At 40.3% G+C, this 25,093-nt stretch overlaps 1 protein-coding gene and 1 long non-coding RNA gene across 3 annotated transcripts; one reads left to right on the top strand and one right to left on the bottom strand.

The window, feature by feature from the left end:
- Positions 1-1,540: 1,540 nt before the first annotated feature.
- On the bottom strand, positions 1,541-11,012 carry LOC139035193 (uncharacterized). 2 transcript variants are annotated; one of them, XR_011487798.1, is made up of 2 exons: positions 10,931-11,012; positions 1,541-3,071 (listed from the first exon to the last, which is right to left on the bottom strand). It is a non-coding gene; the product is annotated as an uncharacterized lncRNA (long non-coding RNA). The 2 variants fall into 2 exon arrangements; XR_011487797.1 differs by lacking the exon at positions 10,931-11,012 and adding an exon at positions 9,324-10,924.
- On the top strand, positions 11,003-24,808 carry LRRC8B (leucine rich repeat containing 8 VRAC subunit B). Its single transcript, XM_070467794.1, has 2 exons — positions 11,003-13,144; positions 20,874-24,808. Exons 1-2 carry the CDS (start codon positions 11,003-11,005, stop codon positions 21,144-21,146), a joined length of 2,415 nt encoding a protein of 804 aa, XP_070323895.1. The 3' UTR covers positions 21,147-24,808.
- Positions 24,809-25,093: the final 285 nt, after the last annotated feature.

The following is a 25,093-nucleotide window of genomic DNA, read 5'->3' as shown; positions in this document are numbered from 1 at the left end:
TAATGCATAGAATTGGTTTGTTTGGTATGTTTCCATAATAAAAAGATGGCCTTGCTTTCCTCAAGTAGGTAAGTCAGAAGTAAACAAGTCCCATCTCCTGCTGCTTCCTGCAAGCATCATTCATCTTTTAAGTTGTGGAAGTTTAATCTTGAATTAGCTCTGTGGCAGAGCTTTTGACTTGGACATAATGAATGATTAATTTTTCTGTATTAAATTGCATGCTCTCCAGTGTTCTGAATATGGCATATGTCGTAAAGCTGTGTCACCCAGCTCTGAACACAGTCCCAGTAAAGCAGTGCTGAGGACAGTGGACGTGTCTCCTGCTGTTTTCTGAGCATTCTTCTTTTTACGGATGAAGGTAGACACTTGGACTTCTTGAGTATATCCACATTTTCCTGTTGAATTACCAAGTTCACTATGAATTCTGAAAAGCTAATAAACAGATCAACCACTTCTCTTCTCATGACTGACTCTTCAGTGGTTTTTCCACCACTCCTATACTACTTGTTATCTGAACTGTTTCTCTTGCCTGCAGGTCCTCGTTTACTCTTACTTTCCCCAGGCTTCTGACACCGTGGCCAAGTGTCCTCCTTTCTGATCTGCACACATCCTAAGCTTCTTGCGCCTTCTGCATAAGGTGATCTCCCCCAATATCATCAGATGGTTGGCCCCATTCTCATCTACATTCTAGTGGTCCCTCTAAAGAGAGAGGCCTGCTCTGACTCCCCAGCCTAAAGTAGATGTGTCTTCTTCATAGCTTTTCTGATTTTATCATGTGCATGTATCTGATTTTCTGTCTCTCCTTACTACACAGTAAGGTCCCTGGGAGCCAGGATCTTGTCCGTCTTGCACATTTCTGTATTTCCCTAACACTTAGAACTCTGTCTGGCGCATAGTAGACATTCTAAATATTTGTTGCATAACAGACTAAAATCCTGACCTCTCTTCGACAAGCACTACTTTACTATTCTCTGTAATGTTTCACCCATTCTTTTTGGGTATTTTGTTTGTGTAGAACCAAATGCAGTGCTTATTTTTGGCCACCATCCTACTTATTTTGGCACTGAAATGACAGTATAAGATGGTGTTGCTAACTCTCAACTATGCATGTCATCTCTCCACAATAGGATTTTAAATCCCATGAAAGCAGAAACAAAGCCTCTTGTATCCTTGGTATACCTTTGTAGTCCTAAATTCCATGACTGAATGCATGTAAATGTTAACTTTAGAGAAAGGGTTAAGACCAATGGCTTAATCATATTTTTAAGTATCTAGAAAGTATTTTTTAAAAATATAATTCTGGTTTGTGCGTCTTAAAGCAGGAAGGGGGGAATACTTCTCATTTTGATTTATAGTTTAAAATATTTATAACACAGAAATGTTCTGGACTATTTTTTCAGCTTCATGGTCTAAGAAAGCCTATTATTACTTAGGCTAAGTGACCAGAAGCAATGCTCTCAACTTCCCAGTTCTTTTCAAATTAGGCAATAACCCCACATTGTACTACCCTGTGACCCTAGAGAAGCTACTTAAACACCTCTGAAATTTAGTTTCTTTATTTTAAAGAGTTAGACTCTGATCTCTATGGTTTCTTCTTGGGTTAAATAGTCCGTATGATTCTGCTAGTGTGAAAGGTAGGTCACCTGTGGAAGAATTAGAAGCAAATGGACTGATGACTGCTGTTGTCGTTTAAAAGGAGAGCATGCGTGATTCCCCAGGGACTGCGCAGGGGCTGAGTTTGGCTCAGCTTTGTGGTTTGCTGACCCTGGGATGATGGGAGGGGGTCAGGAAAACAGTTTTATAAACAATGAAGATGTTAGAGAAGGGTTTGAGGTTGCTGTCTGCTTACACATTCTAGGAATTGTGTAGCCACTGGTGGCTTATGCTCCACTGTTAATGAGATAGTAATAGGGCTGCAGCATCTCTTCATTATATTCTAGATGATTTGGTAGCTTATTTAAAGCATCAAAGAATTGAGAGGTGTTTTTCTGAAAGCACAATTACCATGTAAATTAAATATATGATGTATTTCATAACCATCAGAAACAAGAAGTGAAGCAATGTTCCCTAAAGTTCAACAACTCCGATTTAATTAGAATTTCTAGAGATGGTCACATGCTCTCAATTGTCATATTCAGTAACTTTCTCTTGGGGCTTTAGATGATTAGGGTAATTTTTCTAATATTTTGCATATCATTTGATTGTTTCACAGATCCCTTACCACTCTGCAGCTTTGGATAAGAAGCTGCAGAATGACAGTTACCTGTCACTATTCTCCTTTGGTTTCTCTGTTTTGACTGTGATGTCAGATCCTTTGGTTTCTGTGCTCCAGAAACACTGTGCTGCTCTGTTACCTGCTTCTCTGTTCACCTTTACTCTTTGTTGTCTGATAGCCCTTCCTTATCTGGTATCTTATAAAGGAGAGAGAGATTCTAGTCTTATTTCACCAAATTCTTCCAAAGAATTCATTTCTTTAGCACTATCTGCTGCTTAAATGCTCAGGACTTCCCATGGTGGGTTAAAGATGGCTGCAAATACTTTGTTATTTTTTTCCCATCAAGAGATGGAGTCTGTTTCCCGTCCTTTTAAATCTGGGCTGGCCCTGTGTTTTTTCCTGACCCGTCGCATGTGGCAGAAATGGTATGGGGTAAGGCGGGGCCTTAAAGGGATTTGTAACTTCTGCTTTTGCGTGCTTATAATTTTCTTAGTTAGAACTCAGCCTCCTTGCTGTGAGGAAGCCTTAACAGCCATGTGGAGGAGTGGCAAGGCCCCTGGTCAGTAGCTGAAGCTGAGGTCCAGGCCAAGCAGCCAGCCAGAACACCAGTCCTGTGACTGAGGCATCTTGGACCTTCCAGCCATCCCAGTGTTCCAGCCAACACCGTGCCAAACAGAAGAACTGCCTCTTCATCCCAAAGAACCATCAGAAATTATGAATGGTTATTTCAGCTGCTAAGTTTGGGGCTGGTTTGTTACATAGCAATAAAGAACCAAAATAAAAATCGGTACCTAGAAGCAAGGTGTTGCCACAACAAAACATCCGGCCTTGGCTTTGAGACCAGGTAGCAGTGGACCTGGAGGGGAAATAAGAAGATTATTAATGGTGGCTGGAAGGGCAGAAAGGAAGTTTCTACTGGAGGATATAAAACAGTACCCTTGTTATGTGCTGGCAGAAAACTTGACAAGACTGACAGAGTAACATGGAATATAGAAAAATGAACCTAATCGATTTGTATATCTAGCTTGGATTTTCTTTCAGAATATTGGAAGTACTAATTGACTTCTTAAAAACATTTAGGACTAAAGTAAGAGAGATATTAATTATAGAAGAAACAGTTCAGATTTTAAGTAGACTTTTAGAGGACTTATTTCCACTTCAGAGTTTTCTGGGATCATGAATAAAACTGTTCCTTATTCCTAGCTTCTCTTCCAGGCAAAAGGTACTCAAAGATGAGATCCAGAGCAGCGATAGTGCAGTAAAATTTGATCTTAAGGTAGGAATAAAGGCCAGGGCACTTTAAAGGTGTAGGGCCCTGTACTAAGACTTCAGAAAAATTTAAGGCAGTGCTTCTTCTCAGCTAGATAGAAAGGCTTCTAAGAATCTTAAGGGTGTTGTCCCATAGTATTCCGAACATGATTTAGATGACAAGATCCTGGACTTTAAGCCTGAACTTGATGCCATAGTGGAATAAAACTTTGGGCAGAGGGCAGGACTTGGGAGAGGGTGAGGCTTTCATGTGAGAGGAATGTAAATCATTTGTGGGTAGAGAGTAGACTGATGTCTGCACATTCTTTGCCATTCTTCCACTGAGAGGAGGCATTTATTCCCGAATAAATCTGGGCTGGTACATGACTCCTTTGGCCAATAGCATATGCTGGGCATGACACTGTGATTTGAGAGCTGTGCCATAAAAGAACTGCAGTTTTCACCTCTCTGTTTGGAATGCACCATCATAGAACCCAGGCACCATGCTGTGTGAGGATGCTCGAACACCCACAAGAAGTCTCACATGAAGTTCCAGTCAGCACTGAGTACCAGCCTGATGAATAAGGACATTTTGGACCTTCCAGCCATCTCTGTGCCAGCCAACTCCAGGAAGTGAAAGAACCACCCACAGAATCACAAGAAATAAACTTATTTTTAAGCCACTAAGGTTTGGAATGTACAGACTAACTCGCCAAAATCCTTCCCAACTATATGCTTCCGAGATCTTGCTTCTCCAAGGAGAGGCTTAATCCCTTAGATATATCCTGCCTAACATGTGAACATAATACTCTTCTGCCTTATGCATTTTTGTACATTCAGTTATTTATTGTACAAATACTCACTGTACACCATGTGCTAGAAACTGTGGAAGATCCTATAATGCCATAGGATCAGAATCAGAATTCTTTTGATCCTGCCTTCTCCATGGTCCTCTCTTCGGATATCTGATGTGCTAAGTGGTGTTGAATTTTCACTTACAGTGACTATTTTATTCACTGCTTCTTTTCAAATATATTGCAGAGGTTTTCAGTATTATTTCTGGCCCACATGATTGAAATAACCTTTCAGCTGCCCCCATACCCCTCCGTCTTAAATCCATCCTGCAAATCTCTGTAGCTCAGTGACTCACTGGTCCCCCTTCTCATCTGAAGGGTCCTGTGGTTGATGGTAGCTGTTAGTTTGTAGTCTTTGGGGACGGGGAGCACTCTAGACATCTGAAACTTACAGGAAGACTTAAAAGACAGGCAATTTCCCCAGCTTTTTTGTTGCCAGTCTATCTTGTGAGCTCTCTCCCCTGATCTCACTTCCACCAACCTAAAGAGTGGCATCTGGTTTTAAGTTTCTTATAAAAGTGCTCCAGGTGGTTCTAATGTGAAACCAAAGTTGAGAACCACTGTCTTATATTTGTGATTCTCAAAAAGTAGTCTTGCACCAGTAGCATCAACATTACTTAAGAATTTGTTAGAAATACACATTCTTGGGGCCGACTGCAGACCTAATAAATCAGAAACTCTGAGAGTGGGGTTTTTCACATGATTTCACAAGCTCTCCAGTGATTTATGAGCATTAGTGTTAGAGAAACACTTTACTAGATGAATCCTATATTTCCCTTCTAGATCACAAAACTAATAACTGGCTAGTGATTCTTCAAGAGCTTGAGGAATGCTAAATAATTGTCATCAGACCTCTGAAGAGTGGTTCAGAGGATTATTTAGTATAAAACAAAGGAGCAAATGAGTGCTGGACACTAATGCCTTATTTCCCAGAGTGAATTTAAATTTCAGCTAAAATATGTTAGACCCAAGAAACATCTTGATGAGAAGAGTAGGACTAAGTATTTTTAAAGACTATAAAGTGATTTTTTTTTAAGTCAATTATCAGTGAGAGTAGTGTACAGAAACCCCATTTTGATTTGTTTGGCTATGTCCCTGCCTGGAGCCAGAGACAGAGACCTTTGAAGTAGCGTCCAGTTCTCAGCATAGAATGACTCTAAATACCATCTGATCATCATTTGTTTATTTTTTCACTGGTTATTTTGGAAATGCTTTCAAAGTAAAATTAGGACTAGTGGGAAGTAAAGACTGTCTAACTTGAATGTTGTTGTTCCAGTCTTAGAGACTTTGGGGTGAGATTGTCAAGTGAATTCATGCGCTTTGAAAAGCTTTTATGATTTTTTAATGAGGTTTAAAAGCTAAAGGAATGGGATTAAGACCATAAAATCCTTTACTTTTAACATTGTTTCTTTGAACTGATTTAGTGCTTTTGTATATTAGAAATAGAGATCTGATTTGGATTGAATCCTCATTGTTTGCAAAAATATGGTCTGGAAAAAATTTCCTGGACACACAAACAGTATTCAACTTTGTAACGACAAAGGACAGCTATGTTCTAACTCTCCAGTTAAGCACTTCAATTAGAAAAATTAGCATCATTTAATATATAGGAATGCTCGAGACTTCACACAGCATTAAATGCAGATGCTATATATTTATATAAAGTCTTAAAGAGTTCAGTGGAATATGTTTAGTAGAAAAAGTTTAGCTGAGAAAGCAGATTATATAGTATGTAACTGGAGACATTGCAGAAAGCTATACATTTATAGCCTGGTCTTTCCAAAGATTAAAATGGAGCCCACTTACAGTGCAGATGTTGGGGTAAGTTGATGTTTTAGTCCCTTCAGGCTGCTATACAGCAAGCTACCGCAACAAACATTTATTTCTCAAAGTTTCTGGAGGTTGGAAAGTCTAAGATCCTCAGACTCAGTGTCTGATGAGAGCTCACTTCCTAGTCTGTAGATGGCCACGTTCTTTCTGTTTCCTCACAAAGTGGAGGGGGCAAGAGAGCTCTCTGGGGACCCTTTATAAGGGCACCAATCCCATTCACTAAAGCACCATCCTTGTGACCTACCTCCCAAGGTCCCACCTCCTAATCCTGTCATGTTGGGGCATTAGGATTTCAAAATACATATTTTTCAGGGACACAAATATTCAGTCCATTGTAGTTAGGGAAAGAGTTAAATATTCAACTTTTTCTTAGCTTTTGAAAGAACTGAGATTGGCATAGTTAACTGGATTGAGTGGCCTAGACAATGTGGTCTGGTGTGGAGGAGCCTTGAGATTTTATCCTGAGGACCTAGGTTCTAGTTGTAACTATTTCTTGCTGTTCTTGTCACCTTGGACAAGGTAATACCTTTGGGCCTGCTTTATTTTCCGTGTTTATAAAATGTAACAAATCATACTTATTATAATGGTTTGTTGCAGGTATAAAACTAGTGTAAGTGAAAGTGCTTTGACAGTAAGAAAACCGATATTAGATTATTAATAATAGATATTTATTTGTTCTCTTATTAATGAGGAACTTATCCAAAGAAGTCTAAATTAGGTGATTAGAGGAAAAGTTTATAATTCTTAAAAAGATGAACAGGAAAAATGATTTACAAATAATTTAGAATAAATGTCACAAATTTGTAGTAAATTGTGGTCCTCTAACAAGGTTAGTTATAGTAATCTCTCATTCTGGTTATTTTAAAACCATTACTGTAGTTGGAAGTTTGTGATTCTGTTTTTTTCTTCTTGTGTCTAAAGTAGAAAATATATTTGCAGTCTTTAGAGAAACTGTGTTGTATAGTGAGTATTGTGATGGCTGGGCAGCACTTTAGAGTTATGCAATAAATTCTCTCCTGGCACATTACAGCTGCAATGCAGTGGAACAATATGTAAAATGTTTCACACACCAAATGTCTTTATCGTGCTTACTACACATAAATGCAGTTGTCTATTATATGTTGTCAGACTTTTAAAAATGAATTGTGAATAAGAAACTCATACTCCAGTGGTGCTAAGTATGAGTTAATACACGGTTGGATTGTCACACACTGTGCTTTCTGGCCTGAAAAATAATTTGATCCTGGGTAGTAGTTATAAAGAAGCTTTTACACATGGATTGCTAAATCCAAAGTAAATTTCAGACATGCTAACTTTTTGATCTTTGAAAATGACAAGGTTACAAGAGTATTGCTAAAAGTACCTTAAGTATAATTTGGGGTCAGTACTCTGAGCTGGATTTCGAGTACTTAATAAACCAAAAAAAGGATTGAATATTCCAGGCAAATATATAAGCCTTCTCAGCAACTTTTCAGAGGATACATAGGCACTCAAAAATATAATTTTCACACCCAACTAAAAAAAATTTTGTATGTTTTTAAATGTTCTCACATTTCAAATGAATCAGTATATGTATATTTAAATTATTGAAAATGATTGAAATAGATGCTAAGAATGGCTTTTATTAACTTACTATGTACAAAGCGAAAACCTATTAACATAAAGGATAGCTACATTTAATAATATAATTTCAGAGAATTTCAGTCTTATTTCTGAGCTGTGTAAGTTATTAACTTGTAACTATATTTAATGAATTAGTAGTCTGAATTTTAAGAGCACTGAGTCTTCTTTGGATAGATGTGTGATAAAGTGCAGAAATTATATGATTTGACAGGCCATCTGATGAATGCAAATAAGACCAACTGAATGAGCAAAATTAGAGTATGTAGACTGCCTGGAAAAAGCTAAGTGTTCACCCAAATGTTGTAGCTATGGCACTTTAAAATATGTTATTAATAACATGTAAATTTCTGTAGAAACATTTCTATAAATTAAGGAAGGTCAGAGGCCGTATGCGATCTGGTCTGTGGATGGGGTCTTATAATATAAGTAGCTTTGCCAGAATGTCCTCCAGTGTGAAAAGTAAACTGAGCTATGAAAATCCACTTGCCATGTCTTATGATGGAGAGGGGCTCTAAAGACAGTATCCCCAATTTTGTTTGTTTGAATGATCACAGCTATTTCAAGATATCTATACTTTCTCTTAGAATGAAGACAATCACAGAGATGGTGTGTCTAAGAAATTTCAAAAGGTGTAGGCCTCCTGATTGAAGTACAGTCAACTTACTGGATTCATTTTTTTTTTTTTTCATTTTAGTAAGTATACACATTTAAAGTATATTGTTTTGGCCAATGTTGACTTGTATTCTTTGTTGAATCAATGTTTGCTCTCTGTCAGATACCCTTATTGTTAAAGCTGTTTGTGTTTATGTTATTCTATAGTTTATTGTGTAGCTTTAATGAATTTAACTCTGAGGATCTTTGAGAGGACAAATAAAGCTATAGACTTTGAGCTGGCAGAGCCCTTAGAGATGATCTCTTTCACTTTCTTTATCCATTACAAGAAATTCCTTCACAACGTCTTTGGCAGATGGTCATCTTATTTAGCTCAGTCCTGGTAGGGAGAAGGGCCTAAACTATTTCACAGAACTATTTCTGTGGATGTCCCGGTACAAATTAAATCAAAATACCACTTTCTAAAATGTGCACCCTCTTAGTTCTGCCTCTGGAAGAAATCCACTTATTCTTTAGTCCATGAGGTAGTCCTTCAAAAAGGTAAAGATGAATTCTTAGACTCCCCTAGTCATCTTTTATCTCAGCTGAATATTATCAATTTCCTGTGTTCCTCCAAGGGAAATGGTTCGTAGACAAGTAGCTCCTGATTATTTCAGTGTCCAATTAGTCTTTAACCTGTGACTCAATGTTGGGTTCCAGGTGTGATCTCACCAGGCAGGCACAGAAGGACCATTGCCCCTTTATCTGGGTTCATGAATTAATATGGCCACAGATTACAGTCATATTATACCTGTATGAAGCATAAATATAGCTATATGTTGCATAAAAGCTATGACACAGTTAGCTTAAAACATGCACTCATGTCAACTAAAATCCTTAGGTATTTTTCCCATGTTCACCCAGCAGTGTCTTCTGCCATCCTTCTCTCCCATCGTACTTACAGTATTTTGGGGTCCAAGTCCAGACTTCCTATCTGTTGCCTATAATCCTCTTGTTTTGGGTTTTTGTCATGTCTTGACACAGTTATAATTAACTGCAGTGGAGTTAGCAGAAAGGGAGGAGTTGAGAGTTAGATCTTTCTAACTCTCCACTAAACCAGAATAAAGGAGGGAAGCCCTGGAGAGTTATTTAATCAAGTCATGGGTCCTAAGAGGAAGTTGAATCCATATAGTATGATGTTGCCTAGAAAGGATGCAGGTGGAAACTCATGCTGCAGGCCAGTAGTTAAAATCAGAGATCCTGGGATGCCCTAGCAAGGGGGAGAGCATGAAGGTATAGGGCTCAGAGTCAGATGGCCCGTTAAATGTTAAAGCTGATGAGCAAAAGAAAAGACACTTATAGGTACCAGAGCCTCTGTAATGGGATTTTAGGGTTCAAGGCAGGATACCAGTCCCTCAGAGGAGGACTGATGAGAGCAAAAAAGTTTTTCTTGGTGATGCTACCAGGACTAGGGTATCTAGAGAGAAACTCAGGCCCAGGGTAGACGGTAAGACTTTAGACTCAAAAAAGTGCAAGAGAAGTCCTTGGATGAAGGTTGTAGCTGGACCACTAGCAAGGATGACCATACTACTGTGATTCTTCTTAACCAGAATTGTTATCAGATCCACGTATTTCCTTTTATCTGTCTTTACCCTGTGCCATCATATAGGTGGTCTGGATTTTACCAGTTAACAATTTTTAAACAATTGGTTTATGTAAGGCTGAACATCATGTAAGTCATTTCTGTAAGGAGCAATGTCTGAATACTTTTCAATATGAAAATGAAAAATCCACCTTGTTGTTTCTGAAGGCAAAAATAATAATAGCATACGCCCTTAATAATTTGTACTATTAGTACTTTGCCGTCAAAACACTAAATACAAGAGAGTCCCCATAGTAGGGTGTTGTAACTAGGGCTTTCTTCCCCATCCATTTTTTTAAGCCATTACCGTTATGTGTCAGCTTTTAAGTATTCTAAGTTGGATATGAATTTAAGTTACAAAGTTAGAGCTTGAGGGAAGAGGAGATAATATATTAAATCATAATTTTTCTGAACATAGATAGGATTGGTAGATCCTGCTAATCCTAAGGGGTGATTTTATAAAGTAGTGCTCGCTCAAAGGAAGTTCCTGTAGTGGTTGAAACACAGCTCCTAGGCTGTAACCAATGCTCCAGGCTTGGAAGTGAGATGTGAAATAGAACTTACTCAGACCATTTAGAAGGTACAACATGTGGTTGTTAGAAATCAGTAGCATAGGAACAGAATTTCCTAATGTTGATTAAGAAAATTCAGCTTCTAGTTTTTAATAGATTAGCATGAAGTGGAGATGCAGGAGGAAGCTAGATAGTTGCTTCATGTCCTACCCAGATACCTTTGCAGAGATCCAGTCTAGCGATCACCAAATAGTCTCTCATCTAAGGGACTTTATAGTTCTCAGTTGGCATAGCCTAAGGTTTTGAATGAAGCCGAGGGACTTTGATACTTTTTCATCATCACCCCTGCCTGCCTGGTTTTGCCCCTGAGCTAAATCCTCCTTGGATATGTACAAACATTAAAGTTTAAGCTTACTTGGGGTACTTGCTTCAGCAGTTTTTCTTTTATTTTCCTCTTCCAGTTTCTGTCCTCCTACAAGGGAAAGCCATGATTACACTAACAGAGCTAAAATGCCTAGCAGACGCCCAGTCATGTTATCACATCCTGAAGCCGTGGTGGGACGTCTTTTGGTATTACATCACCCTGATCATGCTGCTGGTGGCCGTGCTGGCTGGAGCCCTCCAGCTCACACAGAGCAGGGTTCTGTGCTGTCTCCCCTGTAAGGTGGAATTTGACAATCACTGCGCCGTGCCTTGGGACATCCTGAAAGCCAGCGTGAACGCATCCTCCGATGCCGGGAGGCCACTTCCGCTGCCCCTCAGAATCCAGAACGACCTCCACCGACAGCAGTACTCCTACATTGACGCCGTCTGTTACGAGAAGCAGCTCCACTGGTTTGCCAAGTTCTTCCCCTACTTGGTGCTCTTGCACACCCTCATCTTTGCAGCCTGCAGCAACTTCTGGCTTCACTACCCCAGCACCAGTTCCAGGCTCGAGCACTTTGTGGCCATCCTGCACAAGTGCTTCGATTCTCCCTGGACCACCCGCGCCCTGTCAGAGACGGTGGCCGAGCAGTCAGTGAGGCCCCTGACCCTCTCCAAGTCCAAGGTTCTGCTCTCCTCCTCGGGGTGCTCAGCCGGCGACGTGGATGCCAACAAGCAGTCACTGCCCTACCCACAGCCTGGCTTAGAGTCAGCTGGCATAGAAAGCCCGACCTCTAGCGTCCTGGACAAGAAGGAGGGCGAACAGGCCAAAGCCATCTTTGAAAAAGTGAAAAGGTTCCGCCTGCACGTGGAGCAGAAGGACATCATCTACAGAGTGTACCTGAAGCAGATCATAGTCAAAGTCATTTTGTTTGTCCTCATCATAACTTACGTTCCGTATTTTTTAACCTACATCACTCTGGAAATTGACTGTTCAGTGGACGTGCAGGCTTTTACTGGATACAAGCGCTACCAGTGTGTGTACTCCTTGGCAGAAATATTCAAGGTCCTGGCTTCATTTTACGTCATCTTGGTTATACTTTATGGTCTCACCTCGTCTTACAGCTTGTGGTGGATGCTGCGGAGCTCTCTGAAGCAATATTCCTTTGAGGCGCTGAGAGAAAAAAGCAACTACAGCGACATCCCAGATGTCAAGAACGACTTCGCCTTTATCCTCCATCTGGCTGATCAGTACGACCCGCTTTACTCCAAACGATTCTCCATATTCCTGTCAGAGGTCAGTGAGAACAAACTGAAACAGATCAACCTCAACAATGAATGGACGGTCGAGAAACTAAAAAGCAAGCTTGTGAAAAATGCCCAGGACAAGGTAGAACTGCACCTTTTCATGCTAAACGGTCTTCCCGACAATGTCTTCGAGCTGACAGAAATCGAAGTGCTAAGCCTGGAGCTGATCCCTGAGGTCAAGCTCCCCTCGGCGATCTCACAGCTGGTCAGCCTCAAGGAGCTCCACGTGTACCACTCGTCCCTGGTGGTCGACCACCCCGCCCTGGCCTTTCTAGAGGAGAATTTAAAAATTCTTCGCCTGAAATTTACTGAAATGGGGAAAATCCCACGCTGGGTGTTTCACCTGAGGAATCTCAAGGAGCTTTACCTATCGGGCTGTGTGCTGCCTGAGCAGGTGAGCACCATGCAGCTAGAGGGCTTTCAGGACCTGAAAAGCCTGAGGACCCTCTACTTGAAGAGCAGCCTCTCCCGGATCCCACAAGTCATCACGGACCTCCTGCCTTCACTGCAGAAGTTGTCCCTCGATAATGAGGGGAGCAAGCTGGTTGTATTGAACAACCTGAAAAAAATGGTCAACCTGAAAAGCCTGGAGCTGATCAGCTGTGACCTGGAACGTATTCCACACTCCATTTTCAGTCTGAACAATTTGCATGAGTTAGACCTCAGAGAAAATAACCTTAAAACTGTGGAAGAGATCATTAGCTTTCAGCACCTCCAGAATCTTTCCTGCTTAAAGCTGTGGCACAATAACATTGCTTATATTCCAGCCCAAATCGGGGCATTGTCTAATCTAGAGCAGCTCTCTTTGGACCATAATAACATTGAGAACCTGCCCCTGCAGCTTTTCCTATGCACCAAACTACATTATTTGGATCTAAGCTATAACCACCTGACCTTCATTCCGGAAGAAATCCAGTATCTGAGTAATTTGCAGTACTTTGCTGTGACCAATAACAACGTAAGTAAATCCATTCTTCCCCTTTTTTGGCCAGTCATTTGAGCATCTGCTGTTGCAGTGTGTGATGTCACTAAAGATAATGGACTTTAAGTCATGCTAAGCATCTTGAGCTTGTCCTGACTACCACTTACTAGACATGTGACTGTGGACGAATTATCAAAACCCTGAGAGTCAGTTTTTAATGTAATTTACAAGTTGTCATGGAGATTTTATGAAAAAAAATATATATAAGCATTTGGCACAGTTTCTGGCACGTAGTAGGTACTCAAATATTCTCTTTATCCTCTTTCCCTGTTTTTTAACATAAACATCACAAAAGTTATGGCAGAGCTTAGTTTCGTTTCAGAAAAGGCTTAAGTACCATATTTAGAAAGTTTCATAAAATTTTTCAGCTTTCCAAGTCTGACATAGGAGAACTTCTTGTAGAAAATTCTGGGATTGTGAATTATTCATAAGTTCTTTCTGTGATGCAGTAAGAAACACTTGAAATCTCCATGCACGTCTAGAAAGACGATTCAAAATGAAAGGCCTGGTTCTGTAATGCAGCACTAGGGCTTCTTAGAAGCTTTTTCCAGCATCCATGCTTTAAAAATGAACCATAATTTGCAACAGTAAAACCAAATTAAGGAGAACTTAACTTAGCTGAAGCAAGAAAAAACAGAATAAATGAGTAGTTTCCTAGGTTAAAATGTGAAGAAGGAGGAAAAAGACAAAAATCATGTTGGCTGAAAGGGCAAGAGACTGATGGTAATATCCATATGGAAAGAAGAAAAAACCTGTCAGAAATCAGCTCTGCCAAAAGATGAAAGTGACTCCCCTCTAGTTAAAGTGGGAACTACTTTCTTCTACCCCACCCAAAAATGTATTATCTCCTAGACTTTTTTATTTATTTATTTTTAATTGAAAGATAATTGCTTTACAATATTAATTTGATTTCTGCCATACATCAACATGAATTAGCCATAGATGTACTCCTAGACTTTTTATAGTTTATATTTCATGCTAAATATATCTGTGAGCATGGAATTGGCCAATAAACATATTGATCACCAGACAGTGTTTTAAGAAACCATAGATTGTTGGAAAAATACCAGAGTTGGGGAAAGAATAGAATTTATGCTGACTTTCAGAACTCTGTGGCTTCACTATATGTAGAAGGATAGAACCCACTATAAGATTATGAGGTTTTAAAACTCCTTTAAAAGTTAGCAGTGTACCTTAGAATTACCTGGAGGGCTTATTGAGACACAGATTTCTTGGCCCCACTCCCAGGGTTTTTCATTCAGTAAGTAGGTCTGGTGTAGGAACCAGGAGTTTACAGTGCTAAAAATCTCAGGTGAAGCTGGTGCTGCTGGTCTAATGACCATACTTTGAAAATTACAGGCCTAGAGATTTAGCATTAGTGTTGCATAATTCAGAGAAGGCAATGGCGCCCCACTCCAGTACTCTTGCCTGGAAAATCCCATGGATGGAGGATCCTGGTAGGCTGCGGTCCATGGGGTCGCACAGAGTCGGACGCGACTGAAGTGACTTAGCAGCCTTAGCAGTAGCAGCAGTTGCTTAATTATGCCATTGATTAATATTAGCATTTTGGTCACAGTTTTTCCATTGTTAAACGTGTACTAAAAAATATAAATAATTATTTTGAAAGGTATTGGTTTCACCAAGTTGTTGTCCAATTAAGTCACTTCATGGAGTTTTGAAAGTCACAGCTGATTAAATTGTCGTCTAACCATAATTATCTTAATCTATAAGCAAGTTAATGATCGTCTCTAGTTTAATGTAATGAAACTGTGAGACTGTTGGTACTGTTGACACTAAGTTTATTGACCTCTTTTGTGGCTGAAAGGGAGACTAGGTGTTAGTATGAGACATATTTTGTCTTGAATAAGGAAAGGGTACTTGATAATCAAGCGTATGAAAATTCTTACGCTTAAGATAATTTATGGCCCAAGAACGATGCTGTCTTTGGCCGTGTTGTCTCAGAAGTCATAACCAGCAGTTGTGAGCATCCTCAGAACTGTTGTAATGACTGCAAATCTTGCACTGGGTGAGAAGCACTCTTCTCAGAACTGTGAAGAGACTTACCTGCTAAAGTGAAGTCGCTCAGTCGTGTCCGACTCTTTGTGACCCCATGGACTGTAGCCTACCAGGCTCCTCCATCCGTGGGATTCTCCAGGCAAGAATACTGGAGTGGGTTGCCATTTCCTTCTCCAGGACATCTTCCCAACCCAGGGATCAAACCCGGGTCTCCCACACTGCAGGCAGATAGATGCTTTACCATCTGAGCCACCAGGGAAGTCCTGTTTACCCACTAAGGATGTGGTGAAATTGGAAGACAGCGGCCAGAGATGTGAAAGGTTCCTCTCTGGTGGGACAGTGTAGCCTGGCGATAGGAAGCACTGGGAAGGGAAGGGAAAGAGAATAGTCCACACTATTGGTCTACAAATGTTCGGAAGCCCTCCTTAGGAAGAAAGCCTGTTGGGAGTTGCTGTTAGTGTTAGAGCCGACAAGCAAGAGGAGGGTTCTCATCTTTCCCAAGAAAGCTGTCCAGAGACTGAATGAATATCTGAAAACGGAGAAGTGATTTGCTTAATAAAACTGTCCCGATGTCAATTGTCAGCTGCTTGGTGGGAACATTGGTAAAGGGAACTGAGGATTCATGTTTTATGTAGGAATTTAACTAACTTGACAGTTTCTTCTTGAAACCTAAAGGTTCTCATGACTCTGTAAGGTAGACCAAAATATTTATAAAACTTAGAAAATGAAGCATCAAACCTGCCGCATAAATATTTATATATGCTTATACTCAGAAACGTGAATTGATTCCTCTCTCTGGAGTGGAGGTTGGTAAGGATTGCAGAAAGAACACTTTTTTTAAAGACTTGGGCATAGTGTCAGATTCATAAGATGTAGCAACAGATGCTAACTCTGGGGTTAAGCAGAAAAGACATTTATTGAAAAGATGTCATATATCTCATTACTGAAAGGCTACAAAATCAGGCTTGGGAAACAAGGACAAAGTTAGATAGCAAGAGAAAAGCAGCCAAAATCATAGTACAAAGGTAAAATTAAGAGGATACCCCAACACTGGCCATACCAGCACTGAGCACCCGTGCTGCCCTGCAAACGATGCTACTGTTCCTGTGACCCTTGCTCTCCCACAAAATCGGTTCTTCGCAGTTTCTGCTTTATGCCTTGAGCCCCACATCTAAGCAACTGATAGAGCTTGTGAATGCTCACGGGCTTCCCATGTGGCTCAGTGGTGAAGTATCCACCTGCCAATGCAGAAGATGCAGGAGACGCTGATTTTATTCCTGAGTCAGGAAGATCCCTTAGAGAAGGAAATGGTAACCCACTCCAGTATTCTTGCCTGGAGAATCCCATGGAAAAAGGAGACTGGCAGGCTACAGTCCATGGGGTAGCACAGTCAGACATGACTGAGCACATATACATGCTCATGCTCATGAATGCTCACACTCAAGCTGCAGGAGATCAGGGAACAGAAGAATCTGGTGGTGTCAGTCCTCTAGGGGGAAGTGGGTGCTGCTTCCCACCAAGAGCCCCATGAAGATAAGGTAGAGAATTCTCTAGACATTGAAGATGTTGGGCAGCCCCCAGATAAAAGACATTCACTGAGCAGACACTCCAGACTTTACTCCATGGGATAGTGATAGGTCTTCTCACAAAAAACATGAAACAGTTTTTAGCATGTTTTTGCGGCCGGATTCCTCAGAACCTTTGTCATGTGAACATGCATTGTGCTTCTCGAAGAGGAGGATAGGGTGTGCAACATTTGGCACACGTATTTGAGCAAGGCCTTCTTTTTTATGGTAACTCTTGAGAGGAGTATTCTGAGAACACTGATTGGGGAAATGTGGAAGGATAGAGGTCATGCCCAGGTGTAGTAAGAGATGACAGCCTTTAGACGGAGGGTCAGAATGGAGACTGCCTTGAATTCTGCCAGTCTCATTCAAGTTTGAGTCACTGGGTGGTAGTTAAGGTGAGGCTTGAGCCTGACAGTGCTAGGTAACCTGAATTGGTGCCTCCGAGGAGGCGCTGATTGTGGCATACTCAAGGGTTGGAAAAGGACAGTCAAGAAACAGAACCCCATGGGAAGTTTTAGTCAGTTATGATTTAGAAGTAGGAATATAGATTAAAAAGAGACTCATGTATGAAAGGAATACCATGGATCATTGGTCCTGAGGTCAGCAAATTACAGCCTTGGAGCCAGATCCACTCACAGCCTGACCTAAGAATGGTTTTTAAATTTTTAAGTGATTGGGGAAAGAAAATCAAATAATAATACTTCCTCATATTTGAAAATTATAGGAAATCCAAATTTTAGCATCCATAAATAAATTCCATTGTTCTCCCTAGTGGGCCTATATTACAAAAAAACTTGTTATTATTTTTCACTACATCACTTAGAAATATATGAAAAAATTTCCTTTTGTTATTATAATTACCTACATAGTATTTTCAATTTTGCCATTTGGCCTGCGGAACCTTCAATATATTTACTATCCTGCTCCCCCCCCTTTTTTTTTTAAGATTTTTTTTTTTTTATATGGACCATTTTAAAGTCTTTATTGAATTTGTTACAATATGCTTCTACTTTTTGTTTTGGGTTTTTGAGATCTTAGTTCCCAAAGACATATGGGGTCTTTGCTCCCCTGCACCCCCTGCATTGAGAGGTGAAGTCTAAACCACTGGACTCCCAGGGAGGTCCCTCTTGCTTCTTTTGAGACAGTCTTTGCCAGCCTCTGTTCTAATCCACTGCCCTCACTTTACTGATACTGAAACTGAAGCTCAGAGCAATTTGCCCGGGGTCCGAAGGTTCCCAGTGATGGATCTGGGCTGGAACCTCTGTTCAGCTCCTCCTCCAGTGCTCCTTCTCCTGCAGCTCAGATGCATCAGTCCAAATGATGCTGCATGGGAAGCAGTGGTGTGTGTGGGTGACGGGGCAGGAAGAGGCAACCTCCAGCTCTCTCCAGTGCCAAAGTGTAGTTGGATTATGATGGTGTTGGATGTGACCAAGAAGCACAGGAAAGGAGGAGGATTTAATGGCTTTGCTCAAATCTTAAAAATGAATCCAATTTATACCTCAGTCTCCCAATTTCTCTATTTCTGCATTTAAATGCATTTTATTAACTCACAGACTTTTAGCCCAAAGGTGAATAGTGTAGAAATCCCCTCTAAAGATCATTTCTGTGGCAATGTTCCATGTTGGTTTTGACATTATCACTTAGATATGGAAATATTCAGCTTTGTTTCTTGAAATGATTGGACTTTATGGATTTAGGTTGGCATGTTCTGAAATAGCATGTGTCAGTGGCCAGAAAAATAGGAAAACTGACACTGAGAAGAATTCTGAAGTGAGGTCCCAGCCTCTGGGAAACAGTGAAATATCTAATTGTCAGCGTCAGCCATGAATATAGGAAGAGAACCATCCTTCCTTGGCTGTTCTGAGGGCTTCAGTACATTTGGCTGAGACGGACAGTTATCGCTCAGGAAGTGTGCATTGTCCACAGCCTTTCACTCACTTTCTCAACAGTGACTACTGAGGGGCCAACCCCAGAGGCTCACTCTCCTTGCCTGCTGAAACCCCTCACCTGTACTGGGGACTGAGAGGAAGCTAAAATCACAAATTCAGAGATTTGAAAGAAGATGAGTGAGACATGGTAGTGCTGATAGCCAGAGAGGAAAATGGCTTACGGTCTTCACCCAATTAAAAAATCAGTACAATTAAGATACCTGTTGGAGTCTGGAAACTTGACTGAAGAAGAGAGATTGGGGTTCTTTGATGCAGCCCTGGTTAAGGCACTCTTCTTCATAGCAGCCATTGTAGACCAATGATCTCCATAATTGTTTAGTACTTCTCTTCCCCAGTAGACCAGTGCTTCTCAAAGGAGGGCAGTTTTACCCTGCAGAAGACATTTGTCCGGAGACGCGTTTAGTTGTCACAGCTAGAGAGGGCAGTGGCACTGGCGTCTAGCAGGAAGAGGCCGGGGATACTGCTGCGTGCACAGGGCACCCACACACAAAGAATTACCCCGCCCCAAATGTCCGCAGTGCCAAGGTGGAGAGACCCTGCGTGGGTCTGAAAGACCCATTGGTCTTACTCAGCTTTTTATCCCCACCACCTGGCTAGGAACCTGGCACAGAACAAGGCTCTCAAAAGGCATCCACTGAATACAAGTGAGACAAGACTGCCCTCCTTTCACCCTGTTTGCCTCAGTCATTCCTTTTGTGCCAGCAGGCACTCTCAACCCTGAGCACACTCATGGCACAGGACTGATCATTCCCTCTACTTGTACATCACTGACCCTATTTTTGAGCTGCAGATAATGTCTGATCAGAAGGAGGTTATGTTTTTCTCTCTCATATCTCTGCCATATCTATACTGAAATTGACATATCTGTGGTTTTGTATCTGCATTCTTAAGGAACAAAATAAAAGGGTAGATATTTTCCTTTGCTTATACCACCTAGTATTTTGATGTAGAATGATGAGTTATATTACATGATAGTCTTAGAAGCAGTGATCATTAGATTTATTTTCAAGGATATCCAATACTGAATGTATGTATAAGTGATGGAGGAGGGGGCAGATTCCAACGTAATAAGCCTTTTTTTTTAATGCACTCTGACCATCTTTTACACTGTATAGGGAATGTTTATCTTTTTAAAGAGATATTTCTGGAAGGCTCTGGAAGTTCCTGCAGGGAACTGGCTCAGTGGAGTTGTACTAGGTCATCAGAGGAGCAAGTTGAACTCTGGAGCGCCCCATTCATCCCTCTTTCTAACAAGGCAACTTTTGAACTAGGGAGCTTGCATTGGTTCATAGTTGCAGAGATGCCTGGTCCAGGCCTGTATAAATTTGTGAAGCATTAGAGGGTGGAGTATGTGCAGTCCAGCTTGGCCTGGAACAAACTTGCAGTTCAGTGGCAGAATGAGAGCTGAGCACATTGAGTATGCTATCCCTTTCTCTGGGTGTCTTTCCCCAATAAGCCCATTTCATATACACACTGTGGCTCCCTTAGAAACTCACATTCAGCCTTCCCACCAGATAGAGGAGCAGTTCAGTTGAGCATTTCTATGTGTTGACCTAATCGCAGGCTATCTATCATATTCCAAATGATTTCTCTGTTTCATATGACTTAAAACTCTCAGGAGCAGGAAGAGAGTTTAATACTCATGAGCATGCATGTAGAGGAGAATGAAACGTACATGTTTATACGATCGCATCTTCTTGTCTGTGCTTCTGTCATTTTTTTTTTTAAACCAGAAGGAAGTTTTCAGTCAATATTGTGAAACCCTAAGAAATAATCTTGTGTCTGTTTTTGAGGGTATAGCTCATTACCTCACACAGTAAACTCTTTGAGGACTGTTGAGAATGATTTGCTTCTCCTGAGTTCCTGGTTTGTAAATGAGTATGTAACTGATAGGTTTCCTTTGAGAGTTGAGAATTTCATTGTTAGATCTAATCTGTTGCCCATCCATATACAGCAGGGGTTTCCAAGTTCTTGGCCTCAATCCTGACTCCAGAGCGTCCTTATTTTTCCTGTAAGCTTTCCATCTACTTCAAATGTATCATCATTGTCATATGTACCTCTGTAAAATGTCTGGAAATGTTTTGGGGGAAAGGTAGGGGTATAAATAAATACTTGTAGTGTAGTAGGCCCTCAAAAACCAGTTTTACTGGCTTCTTCTTTTTCCCTTTCCAGATTGAGATGCTTCCAGACGGGCTGTTTCAGTGCAAAAAGCTGCAGTGTTTACTCTTGGGGAAAAATAGCCTGATGAGCTTGTCACCTCACGTGGGTGAGCTGTCAAACCTTACTCATCTGGAGCTCATCGGTAATTACCTGGAAACACTTCCTCCTGAACTGGAAGGGTGTCAGTCCCTAAAACGGAGCTGTCTGATTGTCGAGGAGAATTTGCTCAATACTCTTCCTCCCCCTGTAACAGAACGTTTGCAAACATGCCTAGATAAATGTTGACCTAAAGAGAATAATTTTTAAAAGTACATTCCAGGGCTTTAAATGAGAACTAAAATTTCCTAAGTTATAAAGATGAACAATGGATAATTACGACTAACTATAACCAAATGTCTTATTATAATAAGGCAACTCAGTGTCTAAAACAGGTAAAAAGTATTAACACTGAAACAAAGTTTTGTGAATAATTGATCTTTAACTTATAGAGATATAAGAAGTGTACACTTGGAGGGTAGAATGGGGCCATGAAATTATTGAATCTCTACGCTGCAGTTTTTATCTTTTGAAGATGAGATATTACTTACTTGCATACTTGTTTTAACTGACTTCCTGTTTTGATATTTATCACCTAGGCCATAAACTCATCAACATAAATTCCCTTGAGGTACACTCAGCACTGTCTTTGATTTATGTTCTTAAATACTTTTAGGCAGGATGCATTGTGCTTGGCAGAGCTCCTCCTTGGCTTAATTTTTACTTCCTGCCCCAGCTTGTTTGAGTCTTCCTTCATCTGGTTTTCTCTTAACAGCAGTGATGAACCCTGAGAAAGTGCCTGCCTGTGGCCTTTGCACAGAACAGGAGCAGGGTATTTAGGACAAGTCATCCTCGGGCCATCCTGAAATTTTAATGTATCCTCTGCAACTTCTTGTATATCATCGGAGCCTTTTTTATTTGCTACTAATTTTTATATCAAATGCAAAACATATAAATATTTTCTATTGTGTAATCTTGGATTCAAAATCTGTGAGAATAGTTTTTGTAAGGTACAGAGAACACATCCTTTTCTTTAAGAACTTACTATTAATATACTTGGTTTCGGCTGCTTATGAGTCTCACGTTTGTGCGCACTTGGCTCCAAAATGTTTTTGTAGTCTGCAGCTAATTATTTCTGGATAACAAAAGCCTTGTGTTTCGTGCCCTAAAATATTTGGGGGTTTCCTTCCAAGAGGACGGCCACATCATCTACCTCTCTCTTCCCTAGTTACTGTGCTGTTGTACGGGTAACCATTCTTAATTACTTCAAAAACTGTGATGGAGGGGAGAGGTACAGATTTGGATCTTTAAAACTGATTTTCAAACACTCTGTAGAAATTAAGTAAGAGTTAAACAAAATACTTTCTTCTCCATCTGCATGATGTCTAGATAGGATTATAATGTGAAACACTCAGCCTCTATTCATTGTTTAATGTGGGTTCTCAAAGCTCACAAAGAAATAGATCTAATTAACTGAAATTCATCTCATGCCTTTGTTGAACTTTTCGGGAATACATTTTGCTCTTTTTTTTTAATAAAGAGTTTTGTGTTTGGCTTTTTATTATCATGCACATTGTAAAATGAATAAAGCCGACTGACTCATTTTGGGGAAATGTACATTTTCGATGTGTTTTTCTCTGTGTCTAGGCATTGTGATGCCATTTCAAACTATGAAATAATCTATGAACTGCACCTCGACAAAACTGGAAAACACTATGGGTAAAGAGCACTGTAAACATGGGATTGTGATGTATGGTATGTTTTTTCCTTTGCCTTATCCCTTCCAGAAGGATGAAAATGAGTTTTCAAATTATGGCCAAATGTAGCTTCCCTCACCTGCCACACACCTTTGAGCTGACATTCAGAGAAAAGAATTGTTCACATCAAGTAAAATTTGAGTCATAGCTATAAAAAAAACATAAAACATCAAAAGCTGCCTAAAACACTGCTGTTTATTCTGAATGAGGAGGAACAATGTAAAAAATGCAATTCTTACCAAAACTTGCCTTTAGTCAGAACACTCAAGCTCTCAGGGACCCAGGCATAACTGATGAAACTTTCTTCTAGGACTTAAAACAGATTCTGACTCTATCTAGTTTTTTGTTATTTTCAATCTTTTTAATGTGAGATCATTGTCATTTTAATGTTTTCCATCTGTGTTGCACGGTAGAATTGTTATGTGTACCAGTTCCAGTGTTGGATGGATTATCTTGTGTTTGGAACATGAATATGATACATGGAAATATGTTCATTTGGGGTCATATAATTACTCATAATGTGTATGAAAAATCTGATCCCTTTTGATAAGGAAAATTTTTCAAAACAAATTTCAGATTTACTACCATTCCCCTGGGGCTTTCCAGGTGGCACAGTGGTCAAGAATCGCCTGTCAGTGAAGGAGCCGTGGATTCGATCCCTGGGTTGGGGAGATGCCCTGGAGGAGGAGATGGCAACCCACTCCAGTGTTCTTGCCTGGAGAATCCCATGGACAGAGGAGCCTAGCAGGCTACAGTCCATGGGGTCGCAAAAAGTCGGACGTGACTGAGCAGCTGAGCATGTACACACCATTCCCCTGACAGTTTACAGCCCCTCCTGGCTGGTCACCAGGCTCTGTCCACCTGCAGAAGGCACTAGCTAAATCTTCCTTATCACCTGTCTACATTTCTGGAAGCAAGTTCCTATCATAATGAGTTTTGTAAGCTGTTTTCCAAACACAAGAATTTGGTTACTAGTGCAAACTCCTTTCTTGATGCATAATTTTTAAGTTAACATTTTTATTTCAATCCTACACACCAGTGTTTAGGTAGCTTTGGGAATGATGTAGCACAGGTGCCATGAACTGTGAGAGCACCACTTAACATGCAGAACTGTGGTGTTTGCCAACTTGAATGCAATACTGGAGCAGATCTTCATTTTGGAAGAGGATTTTCAAAGAAGCAAATGAAGTTTATTCAATTATAATTTTGAGACTAGTTGACAACTTGCTTTCCAAGAATGTGTAGTGCATTTTCCAAAAAATAAATATGGATGTTATTCAGAACAAAGTTGACAGCTTATGCTAGCTTGGATGCATTTTATTTACATACACACACACAGATACACAATGATGAGCCTGCAGGTGCATCCCTGTGTGTACAAAATGTAATTTATTCGTTTTGGATATATGTAATATTTTTCCAAATTTGCGAGTGGTTGTAGGTTAACGCTAAAATCTTAATTATTTTTTATTCCTTGTAATCATGGAGTGCTCTATTCTCTTAGCTATAATATTAAAGTGAAAAAAAATGAAAGTGAAAGTAGCTCAGTCATGTCTGACTCTTTGCAACCCCATGGACTATACAGTACATGGAATTCTCCAGGCCAGAAAACTGAAGCGGGTAGCCATTCCATTCTCTAAGGGATCTTCGCAACCCAGGGACCAAACCCAGGTCTCCCAATTGCAGGCAGATTCTTTACCAGCAGAGCCACCAGGAAAGCCCAGGAATACTTACTAAAACCAAATGCTCAGACTGGGTCAGCAACCTAGGTGGTTTTGAGCATTCCAGGTAAGGTGTAGTGAGTGTTCCCTCCCTAAAGTACATCAAGGTCCATCTGTGTGGCACACAGAAAAGGTGTCTCCATTCTTCATCCTTCGTCTTCATTTTCTCCTGATATCACCATGTTTCACTGTCACTTAGCAAATGTTTGTGTTAAACAGGGTAAACAGAGATGCCAAGATCTCATCGTTGTGACATAGCTCCAGTGTATGTGCTGTGGGGAGCTGCAGTGAGTTATCTGTATAAAATTATTGTTTGGTAGTGGAAATATTTGTTTCTGTTCTTTGGGTGTCTCAGGATTTAAATTTTGTATGTTGAATTAAAATATTGCATAATATTGATGGGTTCAAAACCATTAAAATAATCAAACAATTATTCTGTGGGTTTAGTTTTATTTCTTTGTATTTTCAATCAAATACTCTTTCCATCTAAACTTTCTTGTAATGTTGTCCCATCCACATAAGCTATTTTGTTTTCCCTCTCTGTTCACCCACCTCCTTAAATTGATATAGTAACAGAATATATATGTGCTAGAGAACTTGAAATAATACTGGAGCATGTATTTATTTGGGGGGGAAGTCAAAGCCTATAATTATGCCTAATTGAACGCATCCTTGCAGTGTTCAGAGCTGATCCAGTGATCCTTCATCCATACCAATA

The sequence above is a fragment of the Odocoileus virginianus genome, chromosome 5 (genome assembly GCF_023699985.2).
Source record: "Odocoileus virginianus isolate 20LAN1187 ecotype Illinois chromosome 5, Ovbor_1.2, whole genome shotgun sequence".
NCBI lineage: Eukaryota > Metazoa > Chordata > Mammalia > Artiodactyla > Cervidae > Odocoileus > Odocoileus virginianus.
The sequence above is the reverse complement of the archived record's forward strand: the minus strand, read 5'-3'. Positions and strand labels throughout refer to the sequence as shown.

What these genes read in the sequence shown, in the direction of transcription:
- LRRC8B (XM_070467794.1), top strand. Translation starts at nt 11,003, where the DNA reads ATGATTACACTAACAGAGCTAAAATGCCTAGCAGACGCCCAGTCATGT. An exon ending in TTGCTGTGACCAATAACAAC is followed by an intron (nt 13,145 to 20,873) that starts GTAAGTAAATCC and finishes TTCCCTTTCCAG; the next exon opens with ATTGAGATGCTTCCAGACGG.